Genomic DNA, 27150 nt, shown 5'->3' with positions numbered 1-27150 from the left:
CAGCTATGACACTGCTTGAAAGGAGCCTCTGTGGGAATGGTACTCCAATGCCTTCTCTTACTGAGCTCCTACTCTGGACCAGGCTCTGTCCAGACCAAAAGTTGTGTGGCTCACCTTGGAAGGGGAAAATGGGAAACGGGAGCAAGTGGCTTTACAAAGTGAGACCAAGCTTTTGTGTTTCCCTCCCTTGCCCAGTCTGAAAGCAGAGAGGAGGTGGGCAGCGTGCCACACTTGGCCTGCAGTTGGAACCTTTCTCCTTCCTCAGTGTGTAGCCTTTCACTGGCTTAAAGGGCATATGCATGGCCTGGCTTAACCCAGGACTCGTCTATCTGTTTCTAGAAATATGTTACCAGTGCCTCACCGCTTGCTGCTGGTTTTTTTTTTTTTTTTTTTTGACAGTCTCACTAAGTGTTGTCATAAACTTGCTTAGAACTCAAGATCTTCCTGCCTAATCCTCCAGCATGCTAGGATGACAAGTTTATGTCACCCTGCCTGGCTCCTGATTAGCAGACGTCTCTGGAAAGGAAAACATTATTTATAAAATAAATGTAGGGCTGTGTCGAGTCTCTAAGGTGCTGGGACAATGCCGAACTTGCCATCTCGGAAGCAGCCACCACAGAGCTGGCGGAGGGCTGTAAAGTCTCAGGTGGAAGACATGAGAGAAACAGAGCAGAAACAAAATCAGACAGCAAGCACACTAAACACTTTGTCTCACCCATCTTATCTAATCCAGTCGTTCTATTGTATTTCATGTTTGTTTTAACTACCACGTGGAAGGAGGGATCCAAACTGAAGCTGTAAGGGAGATTGAGGGCAGAGCTCAGAGATGGTACACTGTATTGATTGCTTTTCTACTATGATAAAATACTGAGACCGAGGCAACTTACAGAAAGAAGGGTTTGGGTGAATGGTTTCAGAGGGGCCTTCATGACAGAGTCATGGCAGCACAGCAACTGAGAGCTCACATCTTGAACCACAAGCAGTGAGTAGACACAGTGAACTGGGAATGGCTCTCGGCTTTGGAAAACTCAAAGGCTGGCCCCAGCAAGGCCACACCTGACTGTTCAAACGTCAGCACCTGTAGTGGACTTTCTCATTCAAAGCACAGCAAGCATGCTGTGAGCCCAGCTCAATCCTCAGTCCCACTCCCAAAATATAAACACAACCAGAGGAGCAGATGGGGCTAGAGAGATGGCTCAGCAGTTAAGAGCACATGTTCTCACAACAGTCCTCTTCTGTTCCCCACAGGGCAGCTCACAAACGCCTTTAACTCCAGTTCCAGGGGAGCCAGTGCCTCTTCCTGACCTTCCCAGGCACCAGGCATACAGATGGAACACAGACCTACATTCAACCAAAATATACATATAAAACGTAATTTTTTAAAGGTACACGATCACAAGGTCTGGGTTGCACTTCATATATGACATGGTGCTTAGGTAACCTTGGACACATTGCTATTTCCCTCCAGCCTGCACATTTCAGCCTGAGAATAGGAAGAGGACACTGCTGTATGATTCTTTGAACTCCCAAGTTCTATGCTGCTCGTTTGGGTTTTGTTTGTTTGTTTGTTTGTTTATCTTATTGGATTGGCTGGTTTGGTTTTTTTTTCTTTAAGATAGGGTCTCTCAATGTAGTCCAAGTGGACTTGAACTTCTGACAACTCTTGTTACTCAGCCTCTTGTGAGTTGGGATGCTGAGATTTACAAGCCTATGCCATTTTGCCCATCTCTGATTTTTGTTTTCGGTGGTAGTTTGGGGGTGTGTGTGTGTGTGTGTGTGTTTTATTGAAGTCTGTGAATAAAAAGAAGTAGATTTAATTTCCTGATTCATGACTTTTACGTGGTCTAGAATATTTATAACAGCCTCCCACAGGTGATTTTACTTTTGTTTTTTTTTTTTTTGTTTGTTTGTTTGTTTGTTTTTGCTTTTGTTTTTATTAGGCCATGTGAAACTGATGAACAAGGCTAATAATGAACAGGTAGTATAAGACATGACTATGCAGGAACTGGAGAAATGGCTCAGTGGTTAAGAGCACTGACTGTTCTTCCAGAGGTCCTGAGTTCAATTCCCAGCAGCCACATGGTGGCTCACAACCATCTACAATGGGATTTGACGCCCTCTTCTGGTGTGTCTTCATAAAATAAATTAATATTTTTTTAAATGACAAAAAAAAAAAAAAAAAAAGACATGACTATGCAACTTTATATCTCAAACAAATGAAACTAGTAAGTATCAAATATAAGGTACAAAATAAGTTTGCAAGGGCTAGACCTCTCTGCACCTCCCACATCAAGCTTACCTCAGTTTACAAGAAGAAGATGGGAAAACATTTTAAAGTTTAATTTCTTCTTTTACCCATCCTTTCTCTTTCTGTCTCTCCCACACCACTCATTTAATCCAAGATACAATTTGTAGCCAGTCATATAATACACAGTTAACTTGGTATAGTGACTCATGGGTTTAATCCCAACACATGAGAGGTAGAGACAGGTGGAGCTCTGTGAGTTTTGAGGCCAGCCTGGTATACATAGTTCCAGGACAGCCAGAGACACACAGTGAGACCCTGTACCCTCCTTTAATAAGGGCACTTAAACACTTTAACCTCCCTTCTAGCCCACCAGAAGTAGTGGAAAGGAAAGGTAAATAGGGATAAAGAAGACATGGACCTGTTTAGAAATAGTTCTTTGGGGGTAAATCTGATCTTCGATGTCAGGGTAGCAGCAGTTCAGTTCATAAGCTCCATCCATTTGCAAACACCAAATCAGCAATGGCAGTTCTATCTGGAATGAACCTCGAGGCTCTGCTAATTGGCCTGAGTCTGCCGAAGCAGCAAGAAGCCCCCAGAACACCACCAGAAGTTCTTTGGTGCGTTTCTCTCTACAGAGTCACAAGAAATGGCCAGCAAAGAGGGCAAGGCAAACCAATGCCACACAGCATCGCCCATGTCTGTTGGGTTATATTGATACTCCTTCCAAACATCATGTGTTCTCTCAAGCATCCACACTAGCAAAACACCACATGCCCTTTTTTCCCAGGTAGCTCCCAGAAAAACACCACGTGTCTGTTCTCAGCAAACCATCCTCCCACATGCCTGCTTCAGCAAAAACATCTCATAAGACAGCTTCCAGAAAAACATCACATGACTCAACTGAGGCTCCAAAGAAACCAGAAATTTCCACTTCGATCCCCACCCCCTTCTCTCTTTAAATAACTCTGCAGTGAGCTGAGGTAAACTTGATGTAGAGAAGTACAGTGCTACTTTGGGTCCTTAGTTTTTAAGCCTATAAAGGGAGAGGTTATAAATCCATCCTGAGAACGACTAACTGCCTGCAGAAGATACAGTATCTGTGGCTGCTGCTGCCATCTTGTGACCAGGAGAGGAAGCAGCCAACATAGGGCTGTGAAACAGGTGACCATGGCTTAGGCCACTGACTCAAAAACAGCCATCCTGTATATGTGCCATTCACCTTGGCAACCTTGAGATGTCCGTATTTGGGGATGATAAAATGCTCTGGAGATTTTAAGTTGGCCTCCTACTGTATTACAAATTCTTTCCAGCCATTTCAATACATGCTGTGTTCTGAGGGCCTCAGAGATCTCTACATCCTTGGTGTGATCCCAGCTCTGTGGATCAATGTCACCATTTACCCTGAAGCTCCACAAAAAGGCCTTAAAAAGAAACATGGAATAATACTTAATATAGGAGCCATACATGAAGTTAATAGAAATCATTAGATTCTAAAAAAGCTGACAAGTAAGATACAGGCCTGTAATCCAAGCACTTGGGAGGTAAAGGGAGGAAGATAAGGAGTTGAAGGTTAGCCTGTGTTAGTTTGAATTTGAGACCAGCCTAGACTACATGAAACTCAAACAAAACCAAACAAAAGAAGCAGGCTACATGCAATATATCCTCAAATCTACAAATACTTAGTAAAGTTAGCTTTATAATTAAAACTAGGCACTTAAACCATTATCACTGTTGTAAAATTTTTAGTTTTTATCTAAATGCTAGCCATTTTCATTTTAACCGGAGAAAATTCTCAGATCTTTTTATCACTGCAAACTAAAGACTTGAAACATGATGCTCAACAATAGAGCAAAGAGTCAGTTACTCTGCGTGATTACATACTGCTTCAACGAGAGCAGGTTATTAAATGTTTAATAAGCAACTTATACGTGAGTAAAACCAGACACAGGGCAGAGTTTGTGTCTTATGTATGAAATTCCAGTACTTGGGAGGGTGAGCAGGAGAGGGTTGCCACAAGTTCAAAGAAGCCAGACAGCACACTCCAGCAGTTATCAGCAAGTGTGGAGCCCTGCTTCAAAATCTGACAGAAAAAGCTAGCGTCTGAGGGCTGATGTAAGTGCTATTTAAACACTAGACTACAAAAGTGAGCAACGAGCTACAGATACTAAAACAACCTTACAGCTATAAAATAGTGCATGAATTTGGGATTCTATAGCAAGCTATAGATTGTCTACAATATCCTTTCAGACTAGAGCCTCCTCCACGGACGTGAGGCCAGATAACTGATGCCCATAGGACAACCAAGCCAGAGCTGTTGAGTGAGCCAGGTAGCTGTGAAGAACTTGAGCCCAGACAGAATGAGGATGAGTTCCCAAGTCTCCTGTGATGGAAAGAGCTGCCACTCAACACGATGCCTACATAGCTTTGCTAAAGCAGTACAAAGTAAATGTTAACCTCGGAAAACTGCAGCCACTGCCAGCAAATATAAATACTAACCCATTTCAAATCATAAAAGTATGAAAAGAGTTAGAGAAATGTTTAACCTTAGGAGAAAGACAAACAGGACACAAGTGTACTGTTTTGTCCCCATTCTTAGTGCTTAGCATGATGGCAGGTAACAGCTGGATTACGTGATGTACATACCCAACAGATGGACAAATAATGAAACCAGTGGGTGAGGAAATGGAGAAACCTTAAAGGAAAAAAAAAAAACTTTGGCTCATTTTCCTATGATTCAAGCAAGTTTCCACTTCCTAAGTTTCCAGAACCTCTCAGAATAGAAATACAAACTAGGAAGCTAGGGTTTACTACACATGAGCTTATGGGAGCACACTTCAAAGTCAAACCATAACAGCAATCATATAAAATCTATGATGATTTGAGGCAAAACAGCCCTGAACATTAGTGGGAAATGTTCTAAATACTCACCAAATAAGCAGGGAAGTAACTGAAGGAAGGAAGACTAGGTCGGGAGGGCTTCAGAGGAGGGCATTTATCTGCAAGTACTGAAGTATAGTGCAGGCAGGGACGGGTGTGTTGATAGCGAGGTGATAAAGCTCAGGCTTGAGAACGTGGTTGGGTTGGCATTGCCTCCAGAGTCTTTGTTGAAATAAAGCAACTGTGGCTACGCACTGAGGGGCCCACTTTTAGCTGTTCACAATATCGAGCACTGGAGTAACAGAGATGGAGCAACTTGCTCAGCAGTCAAGAGCACAGGCTGCTGTACCTCAAGACCTGGGTCTAATTCTCAGTGTGCACATGGGAGCTCACAACCACCTATACATAACTCAGTCCCGGGGATCGGATGAAAATGTAAAGCGTAAGTAAAAGATGTGAGACTCTTGAACACTGCTTTAGCTATGTGTTCACCCTTCCTCTGGGGAGAGGGAGTTAGGGACTGGGGCAGGCGCTTCTGTATTCTGCGTGCCAAGAAGGGTAAAGAAGCACTCCCCCTTTCTTAGCTACTTTATCGGAAGCCATGAGATAGGTAAGATGGAAAAACCCATAATGCACTGTGAATGAGCTAGAAAAAAACTACTAATGTGGTTTGCATGTGAGGATAGATAATGAACACTATGATAATTATACTGTCTTAAAGGCATCTGGATGGTGAGAATATGCTTTATGACTGTATACGTACATACACATATACTCACAAACACATATCATATGGGGACTGGAGAGATGGTTCAGACTTGTGTTCAATTCCTGGGACCCACATTGGGTGGCTCATCAGTTCAGCCCTAAGTGATCTGATACCCTCTTCTGACTTCCACTGGGAACTGTACTCACATGCACGTTCCACACACAGACACATATGCAGGCACATAATTAAAAATAAAAGCTTGAAAACTTCTCTGCATCCTAGATAACTCTCCCAGGAAAAGAAAAAAGATTATTGTAATCTCTAAGTATAGAAGTTTAGAAACTAAGAAAGCATCTTTATGCCAATTTAAATGTAAACACATTCTTTTTCTAGTGATTCTTAAGCCTGAAATCCAAGCTAAATTAATTTGATGCAATATACCACTTCTGATATTTATATATAAATTTATATATATAATTACATATATAATTTATGTGCATACCTAACACACACACACACACACACACATGATGTTCCTATATGACCCAAGGAGCAAAGCTAGGACAAATTCTAGTGCATGGGACCTCAATCCCTGATGCCACATATATACTATAGGCCTGTGCTTTTAAAACTCTTGGTTAGAGCTCCTCCTCCTGGTAAAATGTGCTCAATGCTATAAATCAGACTCCAGACAGAGGTTTAGAGGTTGTTACCTACTTAGGTATTATTGAGTCAGGGTCCTGTTTTGGAGCTCTGTGAACTCAAAGGATCTCAAGTAACATTGAGCACAGCTGCACACTACTGAACCAAGCTAAGTGTGTGAGTTATTGTACCTAGGGCCTCAAACATTACTAGCAATCTCTCTGTCAATGAGTCACACTTCTAGCCAAAGATTCAAATTTATTTCTTAAGATGTTTTTTTATGTGTACGAATATCTGCCTGCATGTAAGCACACCATGTGTATGCTTGGTGCCCACAGAAGTAAGTAGTGTCAGGTCCCCTGGAACTAGAGTTCCAGATATCTGTGAGCTACCATGCTAGGAACTGCATGTGGATCTTATGAAAGAGTGGCAAGTGTCTTAACCGCGGAGCCATCTCACCAGTCCTTCTGAGATTCTTTTTTTTTTTTTAAATCTTCATTTTATGTGCATTGGTATTTTGCTCACATGCATGTCTGTGTGAGGGTGCTTGGATCTTGGAGTTACAGACAGTTATGAGCCGCCATGTGGGTACTGAGAATGGAACTCCAGGCCTCTGGAAGATCAGTCAGTGCTCTTAACACACTGAGCCATCTCTCTGGCCTCCCAGGATTCAAACTTTTAAAGCATCTAATAGTGATGCACCACAAATTGCTTCCTCATGGCAGAGGGAAGCACTTCACATTAAATGATGAGTTTTGAAAAGCCCACTTTGCCTGACAGATTAGAGCCAAGACAATGATGGACCAATCCAAATGTTTTGGATATGCAAGTATTTCAAGCTTTGATTTTTAGACCAATGATACTCAAGTATGCCACATGTGTGTGTGTCAGGGGAAGTAGGTGAAGGCCAGATGAGGGACGTGTGAGCCAAGCCATGACATTTTGTAAAATCTTTTTATTTTGTTTGAACTGTGATAACGCCCCAGATTACAGTCATTTGGTTTCCAGAGTTAAAGTAACTTTTTTTTTTTTTTTTTTTTTTTTTTTGAGATTCTTGCTTTCCCTGTCCTAGTGTCTAGCCAGAGACACCTTGACTGTCAGTCATATGGTGCAGACCATTCCGATTTCCTGTGGAACCTGAAAGAAAAGGCCACACTAAGGGGCTAAGGAAAAAAAGCAAGTAGAGGGTCAGGAAATGGGAGAGGATTGGGAGTGTCACCATCAGGATTAGGGGCTTCTGGTGTTGACTTCCATCAGTAAATTAAAAGGTCAGGATGATGGGATGGTAAGATCGTGGAGACAGGGTGGGAGTCAGGTAGACCTATTAACTGAAGGAGCCTCAAAAGGGCCCTTCCTTGGGGGCTTCCCTAAGGAAAACAGATTCTTACCTTCAGAGAGGAAATGAGTGTCAGGATAAGATAATGAGCAGAGCTGAGGCTTATCAAGTACATCTGACATAGGCTGCAGCCTTGCTTACTGAAGGCTCCTCGCCACCTTTTTCTACACCACACAAGGACATGGTAGAGGGCAGGCTTGCTCTTCCTATCTGCAAGGTAGCGCATCTTTGAATTTTTTTGACCCTATTAAAAATATTTTTAGATTTATGTGTATAATGTTTTGACTGCATTATGTATTGTATCATATGCATGTCTGATGCCTGCAGAGGTCAGAAGGCAGCATTGGCTGTCCTGGAACTGGAGTTATGATGGTTATGAGCCACTATGCGTGTTCTGGGAACTGAACCCACAGTCTCCGCAGGAGCAGCAAGAGCTCTTAACTGCTGATTCATCTCTCCAGTCCCATCTTTGACCTTGTTTCTTGTGAAGTGATTGTTAGACTTTGAGCTGTATTTGCCCTTTTGGATTAGGTGATATTATAAAGTTTGTTCACATTAATTCCATAGCTGTCATTTGTCTTTGGTCCTCAGGTTTTCCCCAGAATGAAGTGGGTACAAAGGAGTTTGGAAGACATTAGGTTAACAGACACAGAACATTGAGGCACCGTCATCTGATATCTTGATGGTGATTCTTGTGGTTCCATAAGTCAGCCAGCTTCCTCTCTTCCTTAATCCATCCTTCCCTTCCCTCTTAGTGGTCAGCTGAATTAAATTTAGATGATTCCAATTTTGTTGGCAACATCCAGTGTCATAAGCAGGAGGTATCGGATATGTGCTTCCTGTCAGGACCTATACAGGAACATCTATCTGGCCACTGTCACAGAGCTTCTTCACAGCCTGTCGGCTGCAGTGCTTGTTGGCCTTGCCATTCACATAAAACAGTATTTTCCTCTGTCTTCAAGGCAGGTTTGGTGGGCATTAGACATCTAATGATGGCAGAGTGGCCAAGCACGGGCTTCCAAGTGTTTCTGGGTTTTCCTGGGAGTCCCAGGGTCTTGGACCACTTCGTGGGCAGCCATGACCTTTTAGTTGCAGCTATCTTTCAGTACTGCCTTCTTGTCATGAGAACCTTTGCTTTGAGCTTTGGTAGAGCAAAAGCTTCCATGGAAAAGCAAGCCAACCTCCAAACCTTTCCACAACACTCATCTGGTGGATTCAGTAAGGTACAGCTTCAGGTTGAGTTTAGAATGGCCTTCTACCTTGAAGCTACTGCTACTGGTCTGGAGACCACTCTTGGTCCATCATTGCTATAGGATCTTCTGACCCCTTCAGCAAAAGCACAAAAGAAGTTGGGAGCTCCTCAAACACCTGGTGACTAGTGAAAAAAATTACTTACAAAGCTTACTGTTTCTCTTGAATTATGAGCTTGTGGAGCCATCCTAGAATAGTCAGTTGCTAATTCTTTATTTTCCAGGGAAGATGCCCCAAATGTGGCAACCAGTATTCTAGGAATCAAAGAAAAGAAGAACATTATTTGTTCATCAGTTTGAGGTGAAGGACTTTGGAAGGCAAAGTGCCTAGAACCCCTGGAGACTCGCAGACTCTCTACTGTCAGAGGATGACCGAGCCCGACGGTGACACCTCATGTATTTGGGAGCTCTTCCACAGGCACTGCTTCTTAAGAGAGTAGCATCCTCAAGATCATGGTAGAGCTGTAATTTTCAGATCTGTAAGAGTTCTGTCATCCCAGCAATGCACAGGCAGAGGCAGGAGGATCAGTACTTACAGGCTATCCTTGGCTAAAGAGGAGATTCTGTTTTCTTGCCAAAAATGCACTGACTAAAAATTATAGGTTACAAATAAAACAGGGTTTGATGTACTCATCAAGACTAACAGAGACTATCTTCTCCATTCCATGTCCTGTTGAAGTTCAAGACGTTATCAAGACCTCAGAGAATTCTTCGTGTATTTATTAGTTTTGCTTATCTCAGAGTGCTTTAATTTAACATAAATCACACATCCAAAGACCTTATATCTTATGCAGATGCCACTGAGAATTTGAGAAAGACAAACAGAGGAGTATGATCACCACACGGACAAGTCATATGAATATTAAACTATCCCTCATGGTGCCCACACTATAATCCCAGGACTCCAGGGTCTTTAGTAGAAGGATCTGGAGTTTGCAGCCAGCTTAGGCTACACCTCCAGTTCCTGAATGCAGGAAGACCCCACTCTAAAAAGCCACACAGGACAAGTAGTTCCATAAAGAAATTATACATATTAGCAGCTGAAGAGACGGCTAGTCTCCATAGTTAAGAGAACTTGCTTTTGCAATTCTCAGTGCCTACATGGTGGCTCACAGCCACCTGCAACTTCCAGGCTCTCATGTGGCACACATTCATGCACATAAACCTCAAAAACAACAACAAAAACAAAGCTAAAGTAATTAATCCCAGTAAACAGAAATGATGAAGACATCTTGCAGTCAATATTTGGAAACTGACACCCTAAGCTATTAAGAGTCCGCAATTACTGTCATCTCAACAGAGGATCCACACCATGCTAATGGCTGTCAGCAAAGAAGATCCTGCAACTGCTCAGGGGAGCAGTTATCTAATTAGTGAATTTTAACAAAAGCTGGCTCCTTGCTGGGTAGGCTCAGCATTTCCTTGGCAGTAAAAGGGAACAGATGTGTGAGATGAACCTACTGCAGACTCAAAACTGGCTCCAATCTACTGCATATCCTGGACTCAGCAGAACCAGCAGGGAGGCCCTCTGGCAAGGTGGGTGCTTTAAGCCTATCTCAACATTCAAGTATGGCTAGGTGTGGGCTGAAGACAGGTGTCAGTAGCATTTAAAGCTCCCCATGTAAACCTAATATCCTCAAGCAATCAGAACTTTTCTGTCTCACATAGAAATCTTATACTGTTTTGTAAACATTTGGGGCGGGGCAGGGAGACATATGTTTACAGGACACAGAAGACAGTCGAGTCATCTCTTGCAGCCTTCAGGATGGCTCAGTGTGCAGAGACACTTGCTGACAACCCTGGTGACTGAGTTCAATCCCTAGAATCCATATGGCGGAAGATGAGAACCAACTCCAGCAAAACTTTGACTTCCCCATGATACACATGCCTCTCACCCCCTGTGGGATCGTGAGAGGTAGTCTGGTCCCCAGTTGAGTTAAGGCTAGAAGCCTCAGAGACCCTGAAGGGACAGTGGGAGCTTCCCCTGCTCCCTGTCACTAGCCGCAGCACCCCCCCCCCACCCCATAGATTTGTGGCCATCAGTCACATAAGAGAAATGTCCCAAACCCTTCCATATGGAGATGAGAAAAAAGATGTAACCTGTGGTCACACAGGCTCAAGACAGATCTCAATGCTAATGAAGTACATAGAGGCCTGGAGGCTTAGCCAATAACCTTTCCTTCCCAGGAACTCCTCCCTGTAAAAGGTATTTAATCTCAGTCCCACCCTGAGAAGTGGGGTATGGTTTTACACATCTACTTTCCACCATGGCAATAAATGATGTGGAACCACAGACTGTCTCTTTTCATCAGGGTCAACTGTGGGGAGTCATGGAGAAGGCCTTTGCCCACAGAGCCAGGTTCTAATCTCCTGTAAAAGGCCTCTCTGCACTCTCAGCCACAACCACCAAGCCCAAGCCTGCAGTCATCAAACCAAAGAGCTACCCCACCCCTGGGCACAGATTCTGTTCTCAGCTCTTTTGAGACTTCCAGCAGCTCTTGGGTGTCTAAGAGGCTGGGAACTCCACTGCCCCAACCTCTTCACAGGCCCAGGGACTCCACCCACCCACCCCCAGGCCAGCTCCGGCTGTCCAGTGCCTCAGACTGCACTTTCCCACCCCAAGCAGTGTCCTGGGGCTTCCCTAAGGCCCAGCACCTGCCTGCCTGGCACAGCATGGGATAAGTGAAGCCAAACTCCCCACATCTTGCCTCCCCAGGCAGTGGCCATGACACAGTAGACAAGGGGCGCTCCTTCTCGTGTTTTTAATAACAAAAGACCATGAGTTCACATGTCCAGGGGGCATGGTCTCACTGGGATGGAGAAACTGTTATATGTTCTTAGAAAAAGTTAGACAGTTACTACAGGTGTCCAGAGTAGGACTGTGTGGTGTTTCCTTCTTTTGGTTCCTTTTCCCAGTCTACTACATGAGGTGTGGACTATGTATCACCCATTAAAAACGGATCTTCAATTAATAACTGAGGAAAAGCAAGTGGGCCTTTCCTTCATTTAACAAGAAGCACAGTGGCAAGGAGCAAGTAGTTTAAAGAAAAGTACAGTGTGATAACAGCCCACATGGGGGCAAACCTGCTGACTTCCAGAACAGAGGTGGAATGGAGAATGAACTGGATAGACTGCAGATCCTGAGCAACAGTAGGCTGGAAGAGGGAGGAAGCTGCTGTTCATGGCCAGTAGGGTTCACATTATACACCTTATTGCACTGACTTGACCAACACATGATATATATAGATTGAATTATCACAATGCACCCCAGTGACCTGACACGATAAAAGGGGCTACTTGCCCCCTCCTCTTTCTCTTGCTCTCTTTCTTGTTCCCTCCCCCCACATCCTTTCTCTTCCCTTTTTCTTCCCCATCTCTCTCCATGTGCTCATGGCCGGCCTCTACTCTTCTCTTCTCTCTCTCTCTCTCTGCCTCTACTACCCTCTTAATGCCCCCTGACCTAAATAAACTCTATTTTATAATATGTCATCGCATGGCTGGTCCCTTATGAGGAAGGGATTCCCAACATGGACCCCCCCAGAGGCATCCCCCTCGCCTCCAAGCCTCGCTGCACCTCCAGGAGCCATATCCCTCCCCTCCACTCTCTTCATCCTTTTCCTAACATTGGTGCCGAAACCCGGGATGTCATCTTTTAACAACATTGGTGCCCCGTGTGAGGAGATTAGATTTCCTCATGACTGGATATCTCTTTTTCCTTTCACCTTTGCCTCCTGAGTGCTAGAATTAGTGGCATGTAAAGTTTTAACTGAATTGGGGAAAGAGGGGCATAGCCATAATGCATTTGCACAGCATGTCCAAAATCCTGGTTTCAATCCTCAGTACTTCCAACTCCCACCCTCAAATAAAACTTGCCCACCTAAAAACTTAAAAATCCTGCTATCCACAGCAAAACCCAAATTTTAAAAGAAAACAAAGGAACTCAGAATGGTACACACCTATTATTCTAACATGTGGAACACAGAGACCCTGTCTTTCTAGAGAATACAAAGCCCCTCACATTCCAGGACAAATGAATGATACACGTGCTCTGGTTAAGTTGTAAGATTTCAAGTAAACAGTACAGAGGCATAAGAGAAAGAGGGACTGAGAGGAACTGGAAACCCACAGGGCAAGAAATCACGGTGAGCAACACTCCTGAAATCCAACCATTCACAAGAGTCTGAGGTGTGGTAGTGCACTAGGGAAGGAGGCAGATGGAGTTTCAGGCCAGCTTGGTTTACCTAAAGAATTCCAGGACAGCCAGGGCTACCCAGAGAGACCCTGACTCCAAAACAAAACAAAGTTCAGACTGAATTGAGTAAATGTCTGAAGGCAATAAAAAAAAGTCCTAGTTTTGATAAAGATAGCAATGGTCCTCACCAGGTTTCCTGATGGCAGTGGCCTCTGCTCAACACTACCCAATCTCCTGTCTTCAGGATCTCCTCTTTCCTTAACACTACCCAATCTCCTGTCTTCAGGACATCCTCTTTGCTCACCTGCCCTGTAATACATACTGAGAGGAGCCGGGGATGTATGTGGGAACTAAATGTCTTTCTCTTTGGTTCCTTGAGGCATAGAAAGAAAATAGTAACATGTAGTCCATTGGTGGTGTATAGCCATCAGTGGTGTTCAGCCTATAGTCCTATTGTCCCTCAGGCCCTTGCACTTGTGCAGAAGCTCTTGGTAGCACAAGTATATGGACAAGGGTGTTACTCATTCACATTGGACAGGAAGCAGAGAGAAACGGGATCCAGAAAAGGCTAGGACAGACAGACATCCAAGGACATGCTTCCAGTGACATGCTTCATCCAATGCAGTCCCACCACGCTACTAATAATCCACATACTACATCAGAGCATCATCATCTGATTCTCTCTGGAAAAGCCATCAGACACACCAGATGTGTCTCAATAATCCTATAGGTGTCTTAAGACATTCAGATTAGCGTTACTTCTAAAAATAGAGACCTAAATGGGGCCTAGTCCTTCAAGTTAAATAGGCTTAATATTCTGCAAAGTGGAGCATATATATTCAATATCCTCTCAGAGAAGAAAACAAGATTATGTCAAACTACCCATTACAACTAATGCTAATAATAAAGTGAAACCACTAAATTTTGGTGGTGTTGGGGATTGATCTCAAGACCATATATATGCACACTACCACAGAGGTATGTCCTCAACTCTTAATCATATTTTTGGCTATTACCTGTAGTGTATCAGAAATTAAAGACAGAATCTTTGTTGTCTATAACCAGCAATGCTATTACTACTCACTGAAACTGATTTCTCAGAGTACATGTTTATGTCAACTATAATGTGCACTCAGGAGTCCAGAGTTTCTGATAAGCACACTAATTACATAAGGAAATCTGGGCTCAAAAGTTTTGACTTACTACAGCATTTAAACAACAAAGCAGGGCCCAGTGTAGTGGGCAAAACTTGAATCTCAGTACTAGAAAGGCAGAGATAGGCAGATCTGTGAGTTCCAGGACAACCTGGACTACATGAGACCCCATCTTGAGGAAGGAAGAAAGGAAGGAAGGAAGGTAGGTTTCTCCACATCACTATTGTCTTCTCTGATTTGGGATTTTGTTGTAAGTAAATGCATCAGTCTACTCCAGTAACAAGCAGCTGGTATTTCCCATCACGGATGTCTAAAGTATATCAAATCAAATGTCAGATTCCAAGAATAGAGCCTAAACAGAGGTCACTAGAAAACTCGCACTTTGCTTGTGGTTGGCCCAGTCAACTGAGTAGCTACAGGGGCTCTCACTGCTGTCAGTGGGGTCCATCTTTCCCAAGTGTCCAGAGAGTGTCTGCATGTACCACAAACTTAATGACACACTCTTCCTTCAACCAACACACTTGGCCTTCCTTGTTCACATGCTTTCTCCACCCACTTCAAAGATCTGAAGTTTTCTGTTTTAATATAAATGGTACTGTGATAAATACCTGGGGCATATCAAAAACTGAACTAACTTAGAGATGACTGGAATATAAAATCCAGTACTGTTCCAATACAGCTAGAGTGTCTATAAAAGCCTACTTAACAATTCTTAGTATCAACTGTACACGTAACAATCCACTGGAAAGCTTACATTACGATGCATGAATAAAAAGGTACATGGGCAAGGACATGACACACATTGAGGTATGACAACTTGCAGATCCTGTAACACAAGCACTAGCTAACTGAAAAGGACTAGCTGCCTTCCTTCAACACAGAAAGAAAGTAGGCTTGATAATGTATGAAACATCACCTAGGTTCTCTTTTCTGTTGGAAAATCCCCACCAGGGGCCAAGAGGCATTGTCTTCACTAAGGGATGCAAAGCCTTTCTTAGTGTTTCTCTTGGCAATTAATAGTGACTCCATAAGTTTCTAACCTAATTTACTGATTCATAAAAGGCTGTTTCTCTCTATCCCTGTCTATTAAAAAAAAAAAAGTCTAAGAGGGATACAAGCAACCCTTATTTCTCATCACCTTGGAGGTCAATTGTTCCTGTTTTGAGATAGGGTTTCTGTCTGTCTTAGAACTCACTCTGTAGATGAGACTGGTCTTGCACTCACAGATCTGTCTGCCTCTTTCTCTAGTACTGGGATTAAAGATATAAATTTTTAATGTAACCTCTTGTGAGATCATGTGGATTGTTTTTGTGTTTTGAGACAGGGTCTCACTATATATCCCTGACTAGCCTGAAACTTGTTATAGAGACCAGGCTGGCCTCTAGATTTGCCTGCCTCTGCCTCCTAATGGTTCGTGACACTATGCCCACCCCTGTATTTTGTTTTATGCCTTTAATCTCATTATTCTGAAAAGTATACTTAGGCAGCTGGCCACACAGCATAAAAAGAATAATACTTAGCATAACTGCATCAGAGCATATAGGTACAAATGTAACATTTATTCCCATTGAGGCTGGCCTGGCATTTTTGTTTGCGTCTTTATATCATGTATTTTATTTGTCTACATTAATAGTTTCAGACAATGTAAAAGTCCACACACATGCAAGTCTTCCCACCCTACCCTCCAAATATTAAGCATAATTGCAGGTATCTTTCCATCTGTTTACACACATGTACACGCACGCACTTCTGCCCACTTTACACTACCAAGGAACACCTGCCTTGATAGGAAAACGTCACCAATATAGTGTGAAAAGGGGAAAACTAAAGATGCAAAGCAGTGTGTCTCTTTCCCACTGGTTTCTAATTCTGCAATGCAAAAAAAAAAAAAAAAGCACACCAAGCAAAATTAATAATACCCAGGTTAAAATGATAATTTAACCAAACTCCATTATTTTTTTGGTGTTTTGAAAAGGTGGGGAAAACATTTATGATTACATTTTATTACATTTACTTGTGTGGGGGAACTACACACATGGAGGTCAGAAGACAGCCTGCGGAGTTCTCCCCTGCCAGTTCAGGCCCCTGGGATTATAGCCAGGCTGCCAGGCTTAGTGGAGGGCCTTTACCCACTCCAGCCCACCAGCACAGCTATGAGTTTGTTTTAGCAACAAATAGTAAAAGCCAAATCGCAGTCAGTTGTTGTAATTCTTCTTTAAAAAGTTTTTTTTTTTCTTTTTAATGGTCAACCAAAATCAGTTGGGGGCTTTCATCTGAATGAATGACCCTGCACAACCATTCCCACCAAATGCTTGTATCAAGTCTAAACCCCATGAGACTGAGCAGGCCTCCCTCTTTTGTCTGTGGTTTGGATTCCCAAGTGCCCAGGACTAGATCTCTCACTTCTGGGTGAGAGAAAAGGCATTCTGGTCCATCAGTTCCCCTACTCGCTCCTGAAGGACATTAACCAGCTCTGCGATGACAAAGACGTGTGTGTCATCAATGTCTTGAATGATGAACTTCTTCCCCAAGGCGTTGGACTCATCCAAGTACAGCAAGAACTGCTTCATGGCGGGATCGCTGTAGAAACAAAAACAAACATAGATGATGGGACACCCTGTGGCCAACCAGGCTACATAGACTTAACAATTACACCTGAGAATGCTGACTTTTAAAGTTCGGAACCATCAGTCAGTGTCTTGTTTTTCTCAGCCTAAAGTAGTCATCATTTGTAGCTATGACTTCACATTAGAAGTTGAGTTAGATCAACTTCAAGAGCAGGCTTTTGAAGAACTCATCACTCACAAGAGGAGAAAGTACGGCTATCTGACGCTCTGCAGGTAACAGTGCCTCTAGCTATAGTTTCCTTAATGATTTTTAAAGGAGTGCTTGGCTCACTGGGAATGGGCAGAAACAAAAAGGGCTTAAGAGGCAAGTCTAGCAGCCCAGAGTGGACAAAGCCAGTGTAACAGGCTTCTGCCAGATGCTTTACAGGAAGGGCCACAAAACAGGAAGTCAGAGAGCTCCTGCTTCTCAGACTCACTTTCACTAATCGTATCTTGCTATAAAAATATAATCTTTCAAGTGTTTTAAAAATTCAGTCTTAGACGTGTTTTTCATTGTTTGGGGGCTGGAGTACTGGAGAGAGAACTGAGGTCTGAATCTCATTCAGCACAAGCTGGCTCATTAGACTTCCAGGCCCTTAGCCTAAGATAAACCTTGGAAGGGCCAAAAAGGGGGATGGGAGGGCAGCGGTGGCACACGCTTTTAATCCTAGCTTGGGATCCAGTGCTTTCCTGTTCCCTGAGTAAGAATTAAGATGCTACTGTCCTGGATTAGGCTCCTATACAGATCTGATTAAAAATAAAATGGACTTATTCATGGTTAGTTTCCAAGTCCCTAAACTAGAACACCTTATCTGACCTGCAGAGAGATTAGTGACTGGATTTAGTCAGGTTTCTCAACAGGCTTGGTGAAGCTGCTGGGTTTAATCTATGCAAAAACAACTCCACTCCTCCCCAGGTTATAAGCCAGTCATTTGCCTATGTCTCTCCCTTTGCTTATTTTCAGATGAGGGTCCTTGGACTGGGGTGCAGCTATCAGCAGCACTGGCGCATTATGCGTGAAGCCATATTCTGTAATCACTATGTAGTTTATGGTTAAGAATCCTTCAAATCATGAAGGGAAAAAAAATGTGACTGTACTGCTGTCACATGTCAAACTGTGAGCGTTCTAGTGTTTGACCCTTAGCTAAGAACATGATTGTGATGGGCAGTGCCTACAGTCTCAGTGATGTGATGGAGCCTATCCTTGGTATCAGGATTATTGTCCTTTAACTTGGCATGCGATCCACGCTCCATCAACTGTGTGCCACTCCGTATTCACCTCACTCTCCATTTCTTGGATCAGCCTGTTAAAATGACTTTTATTTGCCTGGTGTAAATGTTACCCCAGAGGCTTGCTGCCTTTGCTAACCGAGGCCTAGTCCTGGAAGCCTCTAGCCTCTGTACAATCTTTTCTAGGCCTACAATGTTTTCAGCCTCTGAGACCTAAAGAATAAACTAATCCTTTCTAGTTTTTTTCTGAACTCTTGGTGGCTGGTTCATCTCAGCTGTTATGGCTCTAACACCGCTCCAAGCCAACTGATTCAATCTGGCTCCTCTTCCTGTCTCTGACTGAACTGCTCTGCTTGGCCTCATAATTATCTTCTGTCTCCTTCTCCTTCTCTGCTTTTTGGTTTCACCTCTAGCCTGTTCTCTCTCTGCAACCTGTCTTTTCTATGACCGCCTCCATAAAACTGCCTCCTCCTTCTTGCTCCTCTTTGCCCTTGTTGGGCATATCCTCCTCTCTTAAACCTTTCTCTGACTTGTCACTTTCTCTGCCACTCAACTGGACATCACTTTCAAACAGGGATGCTTCCTTCTACAAACCAACTTTATCATCACTGTTTGTGATTAAGGTGTGTGCTGGGTGTGTGTCTCTATCCCAGCGGAAAACATACAGCTGAATTAAAATGCTTCTACAGTCAACCCTTTTACATTCCTGAACTATTTTCTGATTTAGAGCCCCTCCTATATCAACTGTTTGTTTTTATATGACTTTGTTGTTATCCTTATCTTCCTGAAGTCTAAGTCTGCATTATCCTTATGGTAGCTCACTAAACCTACAGAGCATTTGATATGCTATATAAAAGTAAAATAGAAACTACACTTTGAAGACTTTTTTTTAAGACTTAATACATGGGGAAAAAAAGATGGTTCAGATAAGAGCATTTGTTGCTCTTGCAGAGGACCCAGGTTCATTCAGTGGCTCACAATTTGTTCCTAACTCAAGGTCCTGGCAATCCAATGCCTTCTTCTGATATCCTCAGGCAAACTCTCATACACAGAAAATAAAATTACTAACAACTTAACTGCCTCATTTCACTCTTTAATGCAGTTACTAGAAAATTTAAGACTATGTATGTGGCTTAAGCTGTATCTCTATTGGACAGTGCTGCTCCAAATATTACAGGTGTCCTAGGTTTGACCCTGCTCCTCCCTTGGCTTTGCCATCATAGTAAAAGCACCACCACCACCTATACAGGGACTCACAACAGGCAAACAGAAAGGAAACAGTATTTTCAATAAAGGGGAGTGTCCAGAACAAGGCCTCCCACTAACAAAGCAAAAGCTGAACAAAGAGTTCGAGTTTTAAAAGTCAGAGACAGCAAAGACCTGTATTTTAGGTTACTGTGAGGAACTCAACTCTTTTTTTTTAAAGACTTATTTATTTTATGTATGAGTACACTGTAGCTATCCTCAGACACACCAGAAGAGGGCATCAGATTCTATTACAGATGGTTGTGAGCCACCATGTGGTTGCTGGGACTTGAACTCAGGTCCTCTGGAAGAACAGTCAGTGCTCTTAACAATTAAGCCATCTCTCCAGCCCCAGAACTCAACTCTTAAAAAGGCTTCTCCTTTGGAGAAATTCCCAAGTTAACCCTGTTCCATTCAGTTCTCATTTCCTTTCACAAAAGCACATACTATAGTGGCAAAGATTTAATCAAGTTCCTGTATTACTTTATATTTTAATATTTTGAGGCAAGGTTTCATTCTACAGCCTTGCGGGGATGGGAGGCAGGGTCTGAAACTCACTATGTAGACCAGGATCACCTTGAATACTTAAGATATCCACCTCTTGGACTAAAGGTCCACCCTAAAGGCCTGGCCCAAGTTCCAGAATTCTTCCAAGCCTTCATCTAGACAAGAGCTGATAGTCTGAGAATAGAAACACTTTCTCTACTCAAGGCTAATCTAACACACAAGCTTCCCATCAAAAGTCACTGGAAATAAAACTATTCACTAAACAGAGAAAATGAAATGTAATATCAGCAAGAAACTTTATATATATATACATATATATGACAAAACCCAATGTGTAAATTTAAAATTCACTAGTTAAAACTACAAACCATTCTATAAGCACTCCTTTCAAGACGTTGACCATCTTATCCCAGGCTGACGATGCAGATGACTTCAAGAATTCTAAAATAAATACATAAAATGTAAAAGAGATGAAGTGACATAAAATCCAAAAGTTTTAACATACTTTGGGGATTTACATCTAAAATGAAACAAAATACCAAATAACAGTATTAAAAAGCTAGCATTAAGGCATCCAAATATTACCGCTCTTATCAATGCCAAAGCATCTTATTTGGAATATTAATAAAGCATATATCCTACTTACAAATTCTACTCTGGTTAATTCTTTAAAAAAAAACAATTACTCAAAAGCGACAAGCCCAACACAAGTGCAAAATAGATCCATTATTCAAATGCTTTCTTTTTATATCCAGGAGAAAGATATACAGGCAAGATTCTGGGAGGCAGAAACCACAAAATGGTAGTTCCAAAAGAGCCTCAAAACAGTGACCCACCATCTGATTTTGCCGATGAGACCGAGTACCTGGACAAAACTGGTAATTTAAATTTATAAACGTCTAGGTCTCCAGATCTTGCGTTCTTTTGATTAATAAACTACATGCTCCAAGGATCTGCACTGGAAATCGCCTGCGCGACAGTCACCATAAAGGTACCTGTAGTGTCTACACCCAGGCATGGACGGCTACCTTCCTCACACAGGAAAACCGTGATGCAATGCGTGATGGCCGCGCGACCCGCAACACAGGCCTTAGAAAGGGTGCGGGACTACGGTCGGCTCACAGGACTAGGGGCTCCGCGTTCCTCCTCGTCCCCGCCGTATTTTCGACGCCAGAGCCCCAAGCAACCTACTGTTCGATCGCGCTCAGAGCCAGCACCGTTCCGCCCCCAACACAACCAGCGTCGCCAACTCACTGCGCCTGCGCCGTACGTCATCGCGCCAGCGACACTCTAGTAGGTGGGGCGACTCTCTAGGAGCGCGGCCTAAGGGCGGGGTCTAAGGGCGGGGCCAAGCGCTTAGAGGCGGGGTCACGTGCCCACTGCCCCTGGGCTAGGGCGCAGGTTACTAGTGGCAGCAGAGGGTGGGCTCTGTAGCTGGCGGATTCCACCTCGATCGGTCCGGGCTGCCAAGGTCCTTGAGCCGGCAGGTAGGACGGGCGAACGGACAGACGGACGAACAGACGGATGGACGAGAGGGAGGGCAAGGGTGCAGCCGGAGCTCCGGACGAGGAGGGCCGTAGTCCTGCATGGACACTAAGGTCGCGCGGCCCCGGAGGGACCCGGTGATCCGCCGCGGCACCTCGGGACTGATTCTGACCCTTTTCTTGATTGTTCATTGCGCCGCGCTGGTTGTCCCCCGAGGCTTGGAGAAGAGCACCTGCAAGGAAGGTGCACCATCCTGGGCTCTGTGTTCTCACGAGCCACACCTGAGTCAGACCCGTCTCGCTCTTCTCTGACCCGAGAGATTACGTAGTTGAAATGCTGATAGGTTATCTAATCCCAATTACGGTCATTTTAAAATGAAGGCCTCCAGAAGGTTCTGAAGTTAATCCCATTCCCAAATTCGGATCTGTAGATTTAATGGAGCTGAGTTCTCAGCAGCTGAGACAGGAGGTAGTTGTAGCTTCTTGATACTTAGGTCAAATTATATTTCCACATTTAAACTCATGCTGATTTTTGCTTTACGCATGTTTCTTCCTTTAACCAGCCTCGTCGCCCTTCCACTTGTTTCCTTCCCAGCTCCTCGGACTTGTTTTTTTTCTTAAGAATGTTTTTAGTGCATGTCTGTATGTGGGCTGGGCATGTCATGCATATGTCCCAGTGCACAAGAGGTCAGAGGACAATTTGAAGTTCATTCTCTTCCAGCACGTGAATGTCTAGGATCGAACTATTCATCAGGCTTGTCAACAAGAAAGTGCATATTTGCTGAGCCGTCTTACCATCCCCTGGGCCCTCTTGTTATTTTTTCCCCACATCCACTGTACCCCACTTTTTAAATTGTTGTTGTCGTTTATTTTGTAGAAAAGCTGATTTCGTTTCATTCTTCTTTCACATAGTTTAAGAGGATTCAGACATCCTTCCCATAAATAGTGACATCTAAGGGGACTCTCACTTCAGAACTATCCGCCTGTGACCTGAAGTTTCCACAAAGGCTGCAAGTGCTCAAATTTTACAGTGTATTAGACAAACAGAAGTGAGGTCTAAATATCATTTTATCCAGAGGATTAAAATATCTGGAAATGTTGGCAGTACTAGTCGTTAAAATTAAAATACAGACAAGGGTAGGGAGTCGTTTTGTTTGTCTGCGTTAAGTGAGAATAACTATACTCAAATGAGCCACTATGGTGTTTTCAGACATAGAAATAACAAACCCCATTACCATTTCTGCCCCCTTACCACCTCTTCGTCCTTCCATTACCCTGGGAGTCCACCTTTTTCTCTCATGCCGCACGCACGCATGCACGCTCTCTCTAAATTACAAATATGAGGGAACACATGCGGTATTTGTCATTTTGGGCCTAGCTTATTTCACTTAGCATCATGACCACCTCTTGTACCATGTTCCTTCAGGTGTTGACCTCGAATTCTCCTTCATGGCTGAATGAGACTCCGTAGCATTTTCTTTATCTGTTTGCTCCACTGGACACCTGGGCTGATTGCACATTTGGCTAACAGGAACAGTGAGTGTGTCAGTAAAGGACTGATGTGCTGGTATCTCTGGACCGATCTGACTTTGACTCTTTTGGTTATATACCCAGAAGTGGTGCAGCCGGATCATATTATAGGTCTAAAATGGAGAATTAATTTAGACTCAGGGCCCATTTCCAACTGGGCACAGGAGCACCCTTCCCTGTTCTTTAATCACTCTACACCCTCTGTCTCCCCAAACAAGACAGCTGTCCATCGTATGGACTCTGCTTCTGCCATACTTAGGGGGAGAGCTCACCTCTTTAGGAACCATGAGCGCACTCTTTTAAAGCTGCCCCAGGTTTAATCTTCTCAAGTGTCTTTTTGCTTATTTCCTTTTGGCCTACATTCTCCCCTTTGGGGGTAGTGGGGGGACAAACCAGTCCTCTGGCTGGGCAGTGGTAATATAGGTCTTCAATTCAGCACTCAGGGGGATCTTTGAGTTCGAAAAGGAGTTCCGTAACTACGGGATCTGTAGTTCCAGGGATGTTACACAAAGAAACCTTGTCTTATGAAAAAAAAAAAAAAAAACAAAAAGCAAAAGCAAGCAAGAAAAAAAAATCAGTCCTCCAACTCTCAGTTGGTGGGTGCATGAACTCTGCCTTTGAGTGGCAGGTTCTGGACTCACCTGGGAGGAACCTGAACTCCACCTTGCAAATGCAAATGGTTGTATCTCTTAGGCTCACCTCAAAATCTTTCTGCTCTTTTACTGACTGGGATCCTCTAGACATCCCTGAGCACCTGATGTGCGCCACACACTCTTCTAGACAATTGTGGCGCACAGGTGAACAGGTAATTAATTTACTGGGAACAAAGAGACTCTAGATAAACAGATGAACAGAAAGATACCTAGATGGGGATGTGACAGGGCCCCAAGGGTTACTTTGGGTAGGAATTGTCAGCAATGGATGACCATCAGGAAGATTTCGAAATTGAACTTCTTTATAGCAGCACTAATGACCAGGAATTTTAGTAACAGAGACACTGTTTATGATGGCATTCAAAACTAAAGGTGTCTAGAAATGCATCACATTAAAAATGTGAGATTCTGGGCTGCAGAGGTGGCTCAGCCAAGTTCAAGTCCCAGAAAGCACATGATGGCTAATTATATATAAACATTATATTTAATATATGTTATAAACAAATCTTTGAAAAACCCATCTGAGGCTGCAAATGAATTCCCTCAGAGTTTTCAGTAAGGAAAACACTGGGTTTAGTCTTGTAATGCTGGGCAAACACAACCAGTTATCTAGGAATCTGCATTTTATTAAAGATCTGTGAATTGGCCATTTCTGTCTGTCTCTGCTCTGCCCAGTGAACGTGGCATACCCGCACATCCCACAACAGAATAGGTTCACCCTCTCTCAATAGTTAGAATCGACAAAACTGGCAAGAGGGGGGAACCTGAGAAGCGCTCACAGTTTGTCCTGATAGACATTTGCAGAGCACCCGTTGTAGAAAGTACCTGTTCTTTCAAAGCACATCTGGGGCAGTCATCAAAATAGGGCTTATTCTGTGCCGTAAGACAGACCCGCCGTTTTCAAGAATCGGACTTCTGAAGTTTGCTTTTAACCATGGTGGAATTAAGCTAAGAATAATGTAGAAGTCGGGAGAAATCCATTTGAGAATTAATCCCACTCTCTATGGGTTAGCTGAGCTTTGATGGGATAGTCTTGAAGACTGGAAAATGTCTTCTTATGAAGCCCAGGAAAAAGTGTGAAACTCAGTTTTACCAGCAGCACAAATAAATGGACATTAGAATTCTGAGTGTGTGTGTGTGTGTGTGTGTGTGTGTATACACACATGAGCACAGTGGTGTGGATATCAATGACAATCATCCTTGATCACCCTGTACCTTATTTTAAGAAAACTTTTCTCCCTATTTTATTTAGTATTTATGTGGGGTTGGGGAGCAAACGTGCCACAGCAGCTGAGGGTCAGAGAACAGCTTTCAGGAGTTGATTCTCTCCACTGTGTGGCTCTCCAGGGTTGTACTCAGGGTATTGAGCTTGGTCCAGGCACCTTTACCTTCACTGAATGATTTCCTTTGCTCCAGCTTATTTTTTGAGACAGGGTCTCTCACCAAACCTGGGGTTCACCAATTTGGTTATTAGACTTGAAGGACACCCCCAAACCCCAGGAAACCTGCTTCTGCTTGCACTGAGCTGGGCTCATAGGCACCTGCTGCTGCCCCAAGCTTGTAACACACATGCTAGGGATCCAAACTCAGGCCCTCAGCGTTTCCTGCAAATATTTTACTGGCTGAACCGTCTCTTCTGCCTTGGAAATTGAAACTTTTATTTTAAGGATTTATTTATTTTTATATATGTTAATAAACTGTCACTCTCTTCGGTCGGATCCCATTACAGATGGTTGTGAGCCACCATAAGGTTGCTGGGAATTGAACTCAGAACCTCTGGAAGAGCAGTCAGTGCTCTTAACCGCTGAGCCATCTCTCTAGCCTGGAAAATGAAACTCTAAAGTCTGTGTGTAAGCCCATCAGTCTGAAATATGTGTGACAGTCCAGTCAGATCTTTGACACACATCATAGATCAGAACACACAGGACTCTTCACAGGAAAAGTCCGGTAAGATGAGCTTTTGATCACAGATTATAAAGCTTAGTCAAATGAACTACCTCAAGGGCTGGGCACCAAAATGGAGTTTCAACACAGAGACTTTTATTTATAAAAAAGTGCTCAGGAGGCAGAGGCAATTGATTTCTGTGAGTTCAAGGTCAGCCTGGTCTACACTGTGAGTTCTAGGACAGCCAGGGTTATGTAAGAGACCCTGTCTCGGAGAAACAGTTTATAAAATAAAAAGGACTCTTTAGAAACTGCGTGTGTTGGCTCATTGCAGCAGCATGCTTCATCCCAAGGCCAGAGGGCCCACACTGCCGTTCATTACTTAGCAGAGAAGCGCTGTAGGGTCATTTGGGGCTGGTTCTCAGCTAGCGTTCCTCAGCTGCCTTCGTGGGAACTTTCTGTTCTCTCTATGGCTGCTGGGCCTTCATTTATCCAGAGTAGATATGTACTGTATTGTATATATCTGCATTTTCCTGGTTTCCTATTAATTCCCACTCACAATTGTAGTAAAGTCTGGTTTGCTTTCGGGGTGAAACCCTTAAGGTAATTTTTTTTCTTGGGCTTATTTTATTTTATTTGAGTAATCTGACTGCAGGTGGCCTGTGGTGATGATATGTCCTTTGAGTCAAAAGAAAAGGTTTTAAGTATATATTAAGTTAACCTTGCTCCACTTTCCGACACAGGATGTCCCTTGCTGCCTACTGTGTCATCTGCTGCAGAAGGATAGGAACCTTTGCTCCCCCATCAAAAAGTCACATGTCCTGGAGAAACATCCGTGAGTACAGCTCCAGGCCTTCATTTTTTCTTAGAAATAGTGATGGGATTGTGAACGCTTTCCTGGAAAGCGCTACAGAGCCAGTAGACAACGCTGAGTCTCTTGTTTGCTTATGTCTTTCTGTAGTAACGATTCACACTAAGTCTGTAAGTCCAGAGCCATACATGAGCCAAAAATTGTGCTGGCCAATCAGTTGTTCATATTCATCTTTCCTAACTTAATCACAGCTGTGTTTTCATCCAGCACACATTTACCTAACTCCTGTGGAGTCAGGAACCTCTACCAGGTTCTGGGAACACAGTCTGAGCACAGAGAATATCCTCCTTGTCCTGTGGAGGCGTGGGATCCACCCACATTTACCTCACACTTCAGGCATGGGCTCTGCCCTGATTTATGCCACACACACTGTTGCCTAGCTCTCTTTCCAGAACTTTCCCTGACCGTCTGGGCCATGCAGTTGAGTCAGTGTAGAACTTGGTTTGTCATCTGGCTGCTCCCGTAGATTAAGCTCAGAGGGCAGTGTCATGATCATCTCTGTCCCACCGGGTATAGCCATCTGTGGCATGCAGGAGAAGTTCCGGCTCTGCTTGTTGAGCAGCGGGATGAAATAACATACCTCTCCAGCACTGATTGTCTTATTTGTAGGACAAGGCTGGTTGTTCATGCCCCCTTCATTTATTCGTCGGTAAGCATGTATTGACTGTCTACCGCGCACCAGGTGCTGTTTTCAGCCCTGAGATTATGGTGTTGAGTACGAGGATGTCCCTT

The 27150-nt window shown here is 43.6% G+C and overlaps 2 protein-coding genes across 5 annotated transcripts in view; one reads left to right on the top strand and one right to left on the bottom strand.

Annotated features, from left to right (window-relative positions):
• Positions 1–15946: 15946 nt before the first annotated feature.
• Positions 15947–21256, bottom strand: GTF2H5 (general transcription factor IIH subunit 5). 3 transcript variants are annotated; one of them, XM_080941585.1, is made up of 3 exons: positions 21188–21256; positions 20365–20437; positions 15947–16988 (listed from the first exon to the last, which is right to left on the bottom strand). In XM_080941585.1, exons 2-3 carry the CDS (start codon positions 20397–20399, stop codon positions 16808–16810), a joined length of 216 nt encoding a protein of 71 aa, XP_080797711.1. In that variant the 5' UTR covers positions 20400–20437; positions 21188–21256; the 3' UTR covers positions 15947–16807. The 3 variants fall into 3 exon arrangements, with proteins under 3 accessions (XP_080797711.1, XP_080797712.1, XP_080797713.1); XM_080941586.1 differs by lacking the exon at positions 21188–21256 and adding an exon at positions 20992–21177; XM_080941587.1 differs by lacking the exon at positions 21188–21256 and adding an exon at positions 21025–21176.
• Positions 21257–21367: 111 nt separating this feature from the next.
• SERAC1 (serine active site containing 1) overlaps positions 21368–27150 on the top strand; it is a gene marked incomplete at its 3' end in the record, with an annotated part of 32125 nt that continues 26342 nt past the window's right edge. For both annotated transcript variants that reach the window (XM_080941536.1, XM_080941535.1), the window contains exons 1-2: positions 21368–21483; positions 26291–26382. In XM_080941536.1, the coding sequence (XP_080797662.1) occupies positions 26292–26382 (91 nt within the window). In that variant the 5' untranslated portion in view covers positions 21368–21483; position 26291. The remainder of the gene's footprint in view (positions 21484–26290; positions 26383–27150) is intronic.

Source organism: Micromys minutus (assembly GCF_963924665.1).
Source record: "Micromys minutus genome assembly, chromosome: 30".
Classification (NCBI taxonomy): domain Eukaryota; kingdom Metazoa; phylum Chordata; class Mammalia; order Rodentia; family Muridae; genus Micromys; species Micromys minutus.
Note: the sequence above shows the minus strand (reverse complement) of the source record. Positions and strands in the feature narration are given on the sequence as shown.

Coding starts and splice junctions, on each gene's coding strand:
- GTF2H5 (XM_080941585.1), bottom strand. CDS start 20,399: ATGGTCAACGTCTTGAAAGGAGTGCTTATAGAATG. Junction 16,989..20,364: donor AAAGGAGTGCTTATAGAATG/GTTTGTAGTTTT, acceptor TTGTTTCTACAG/CGATCCCGCCATGAAGCAGT.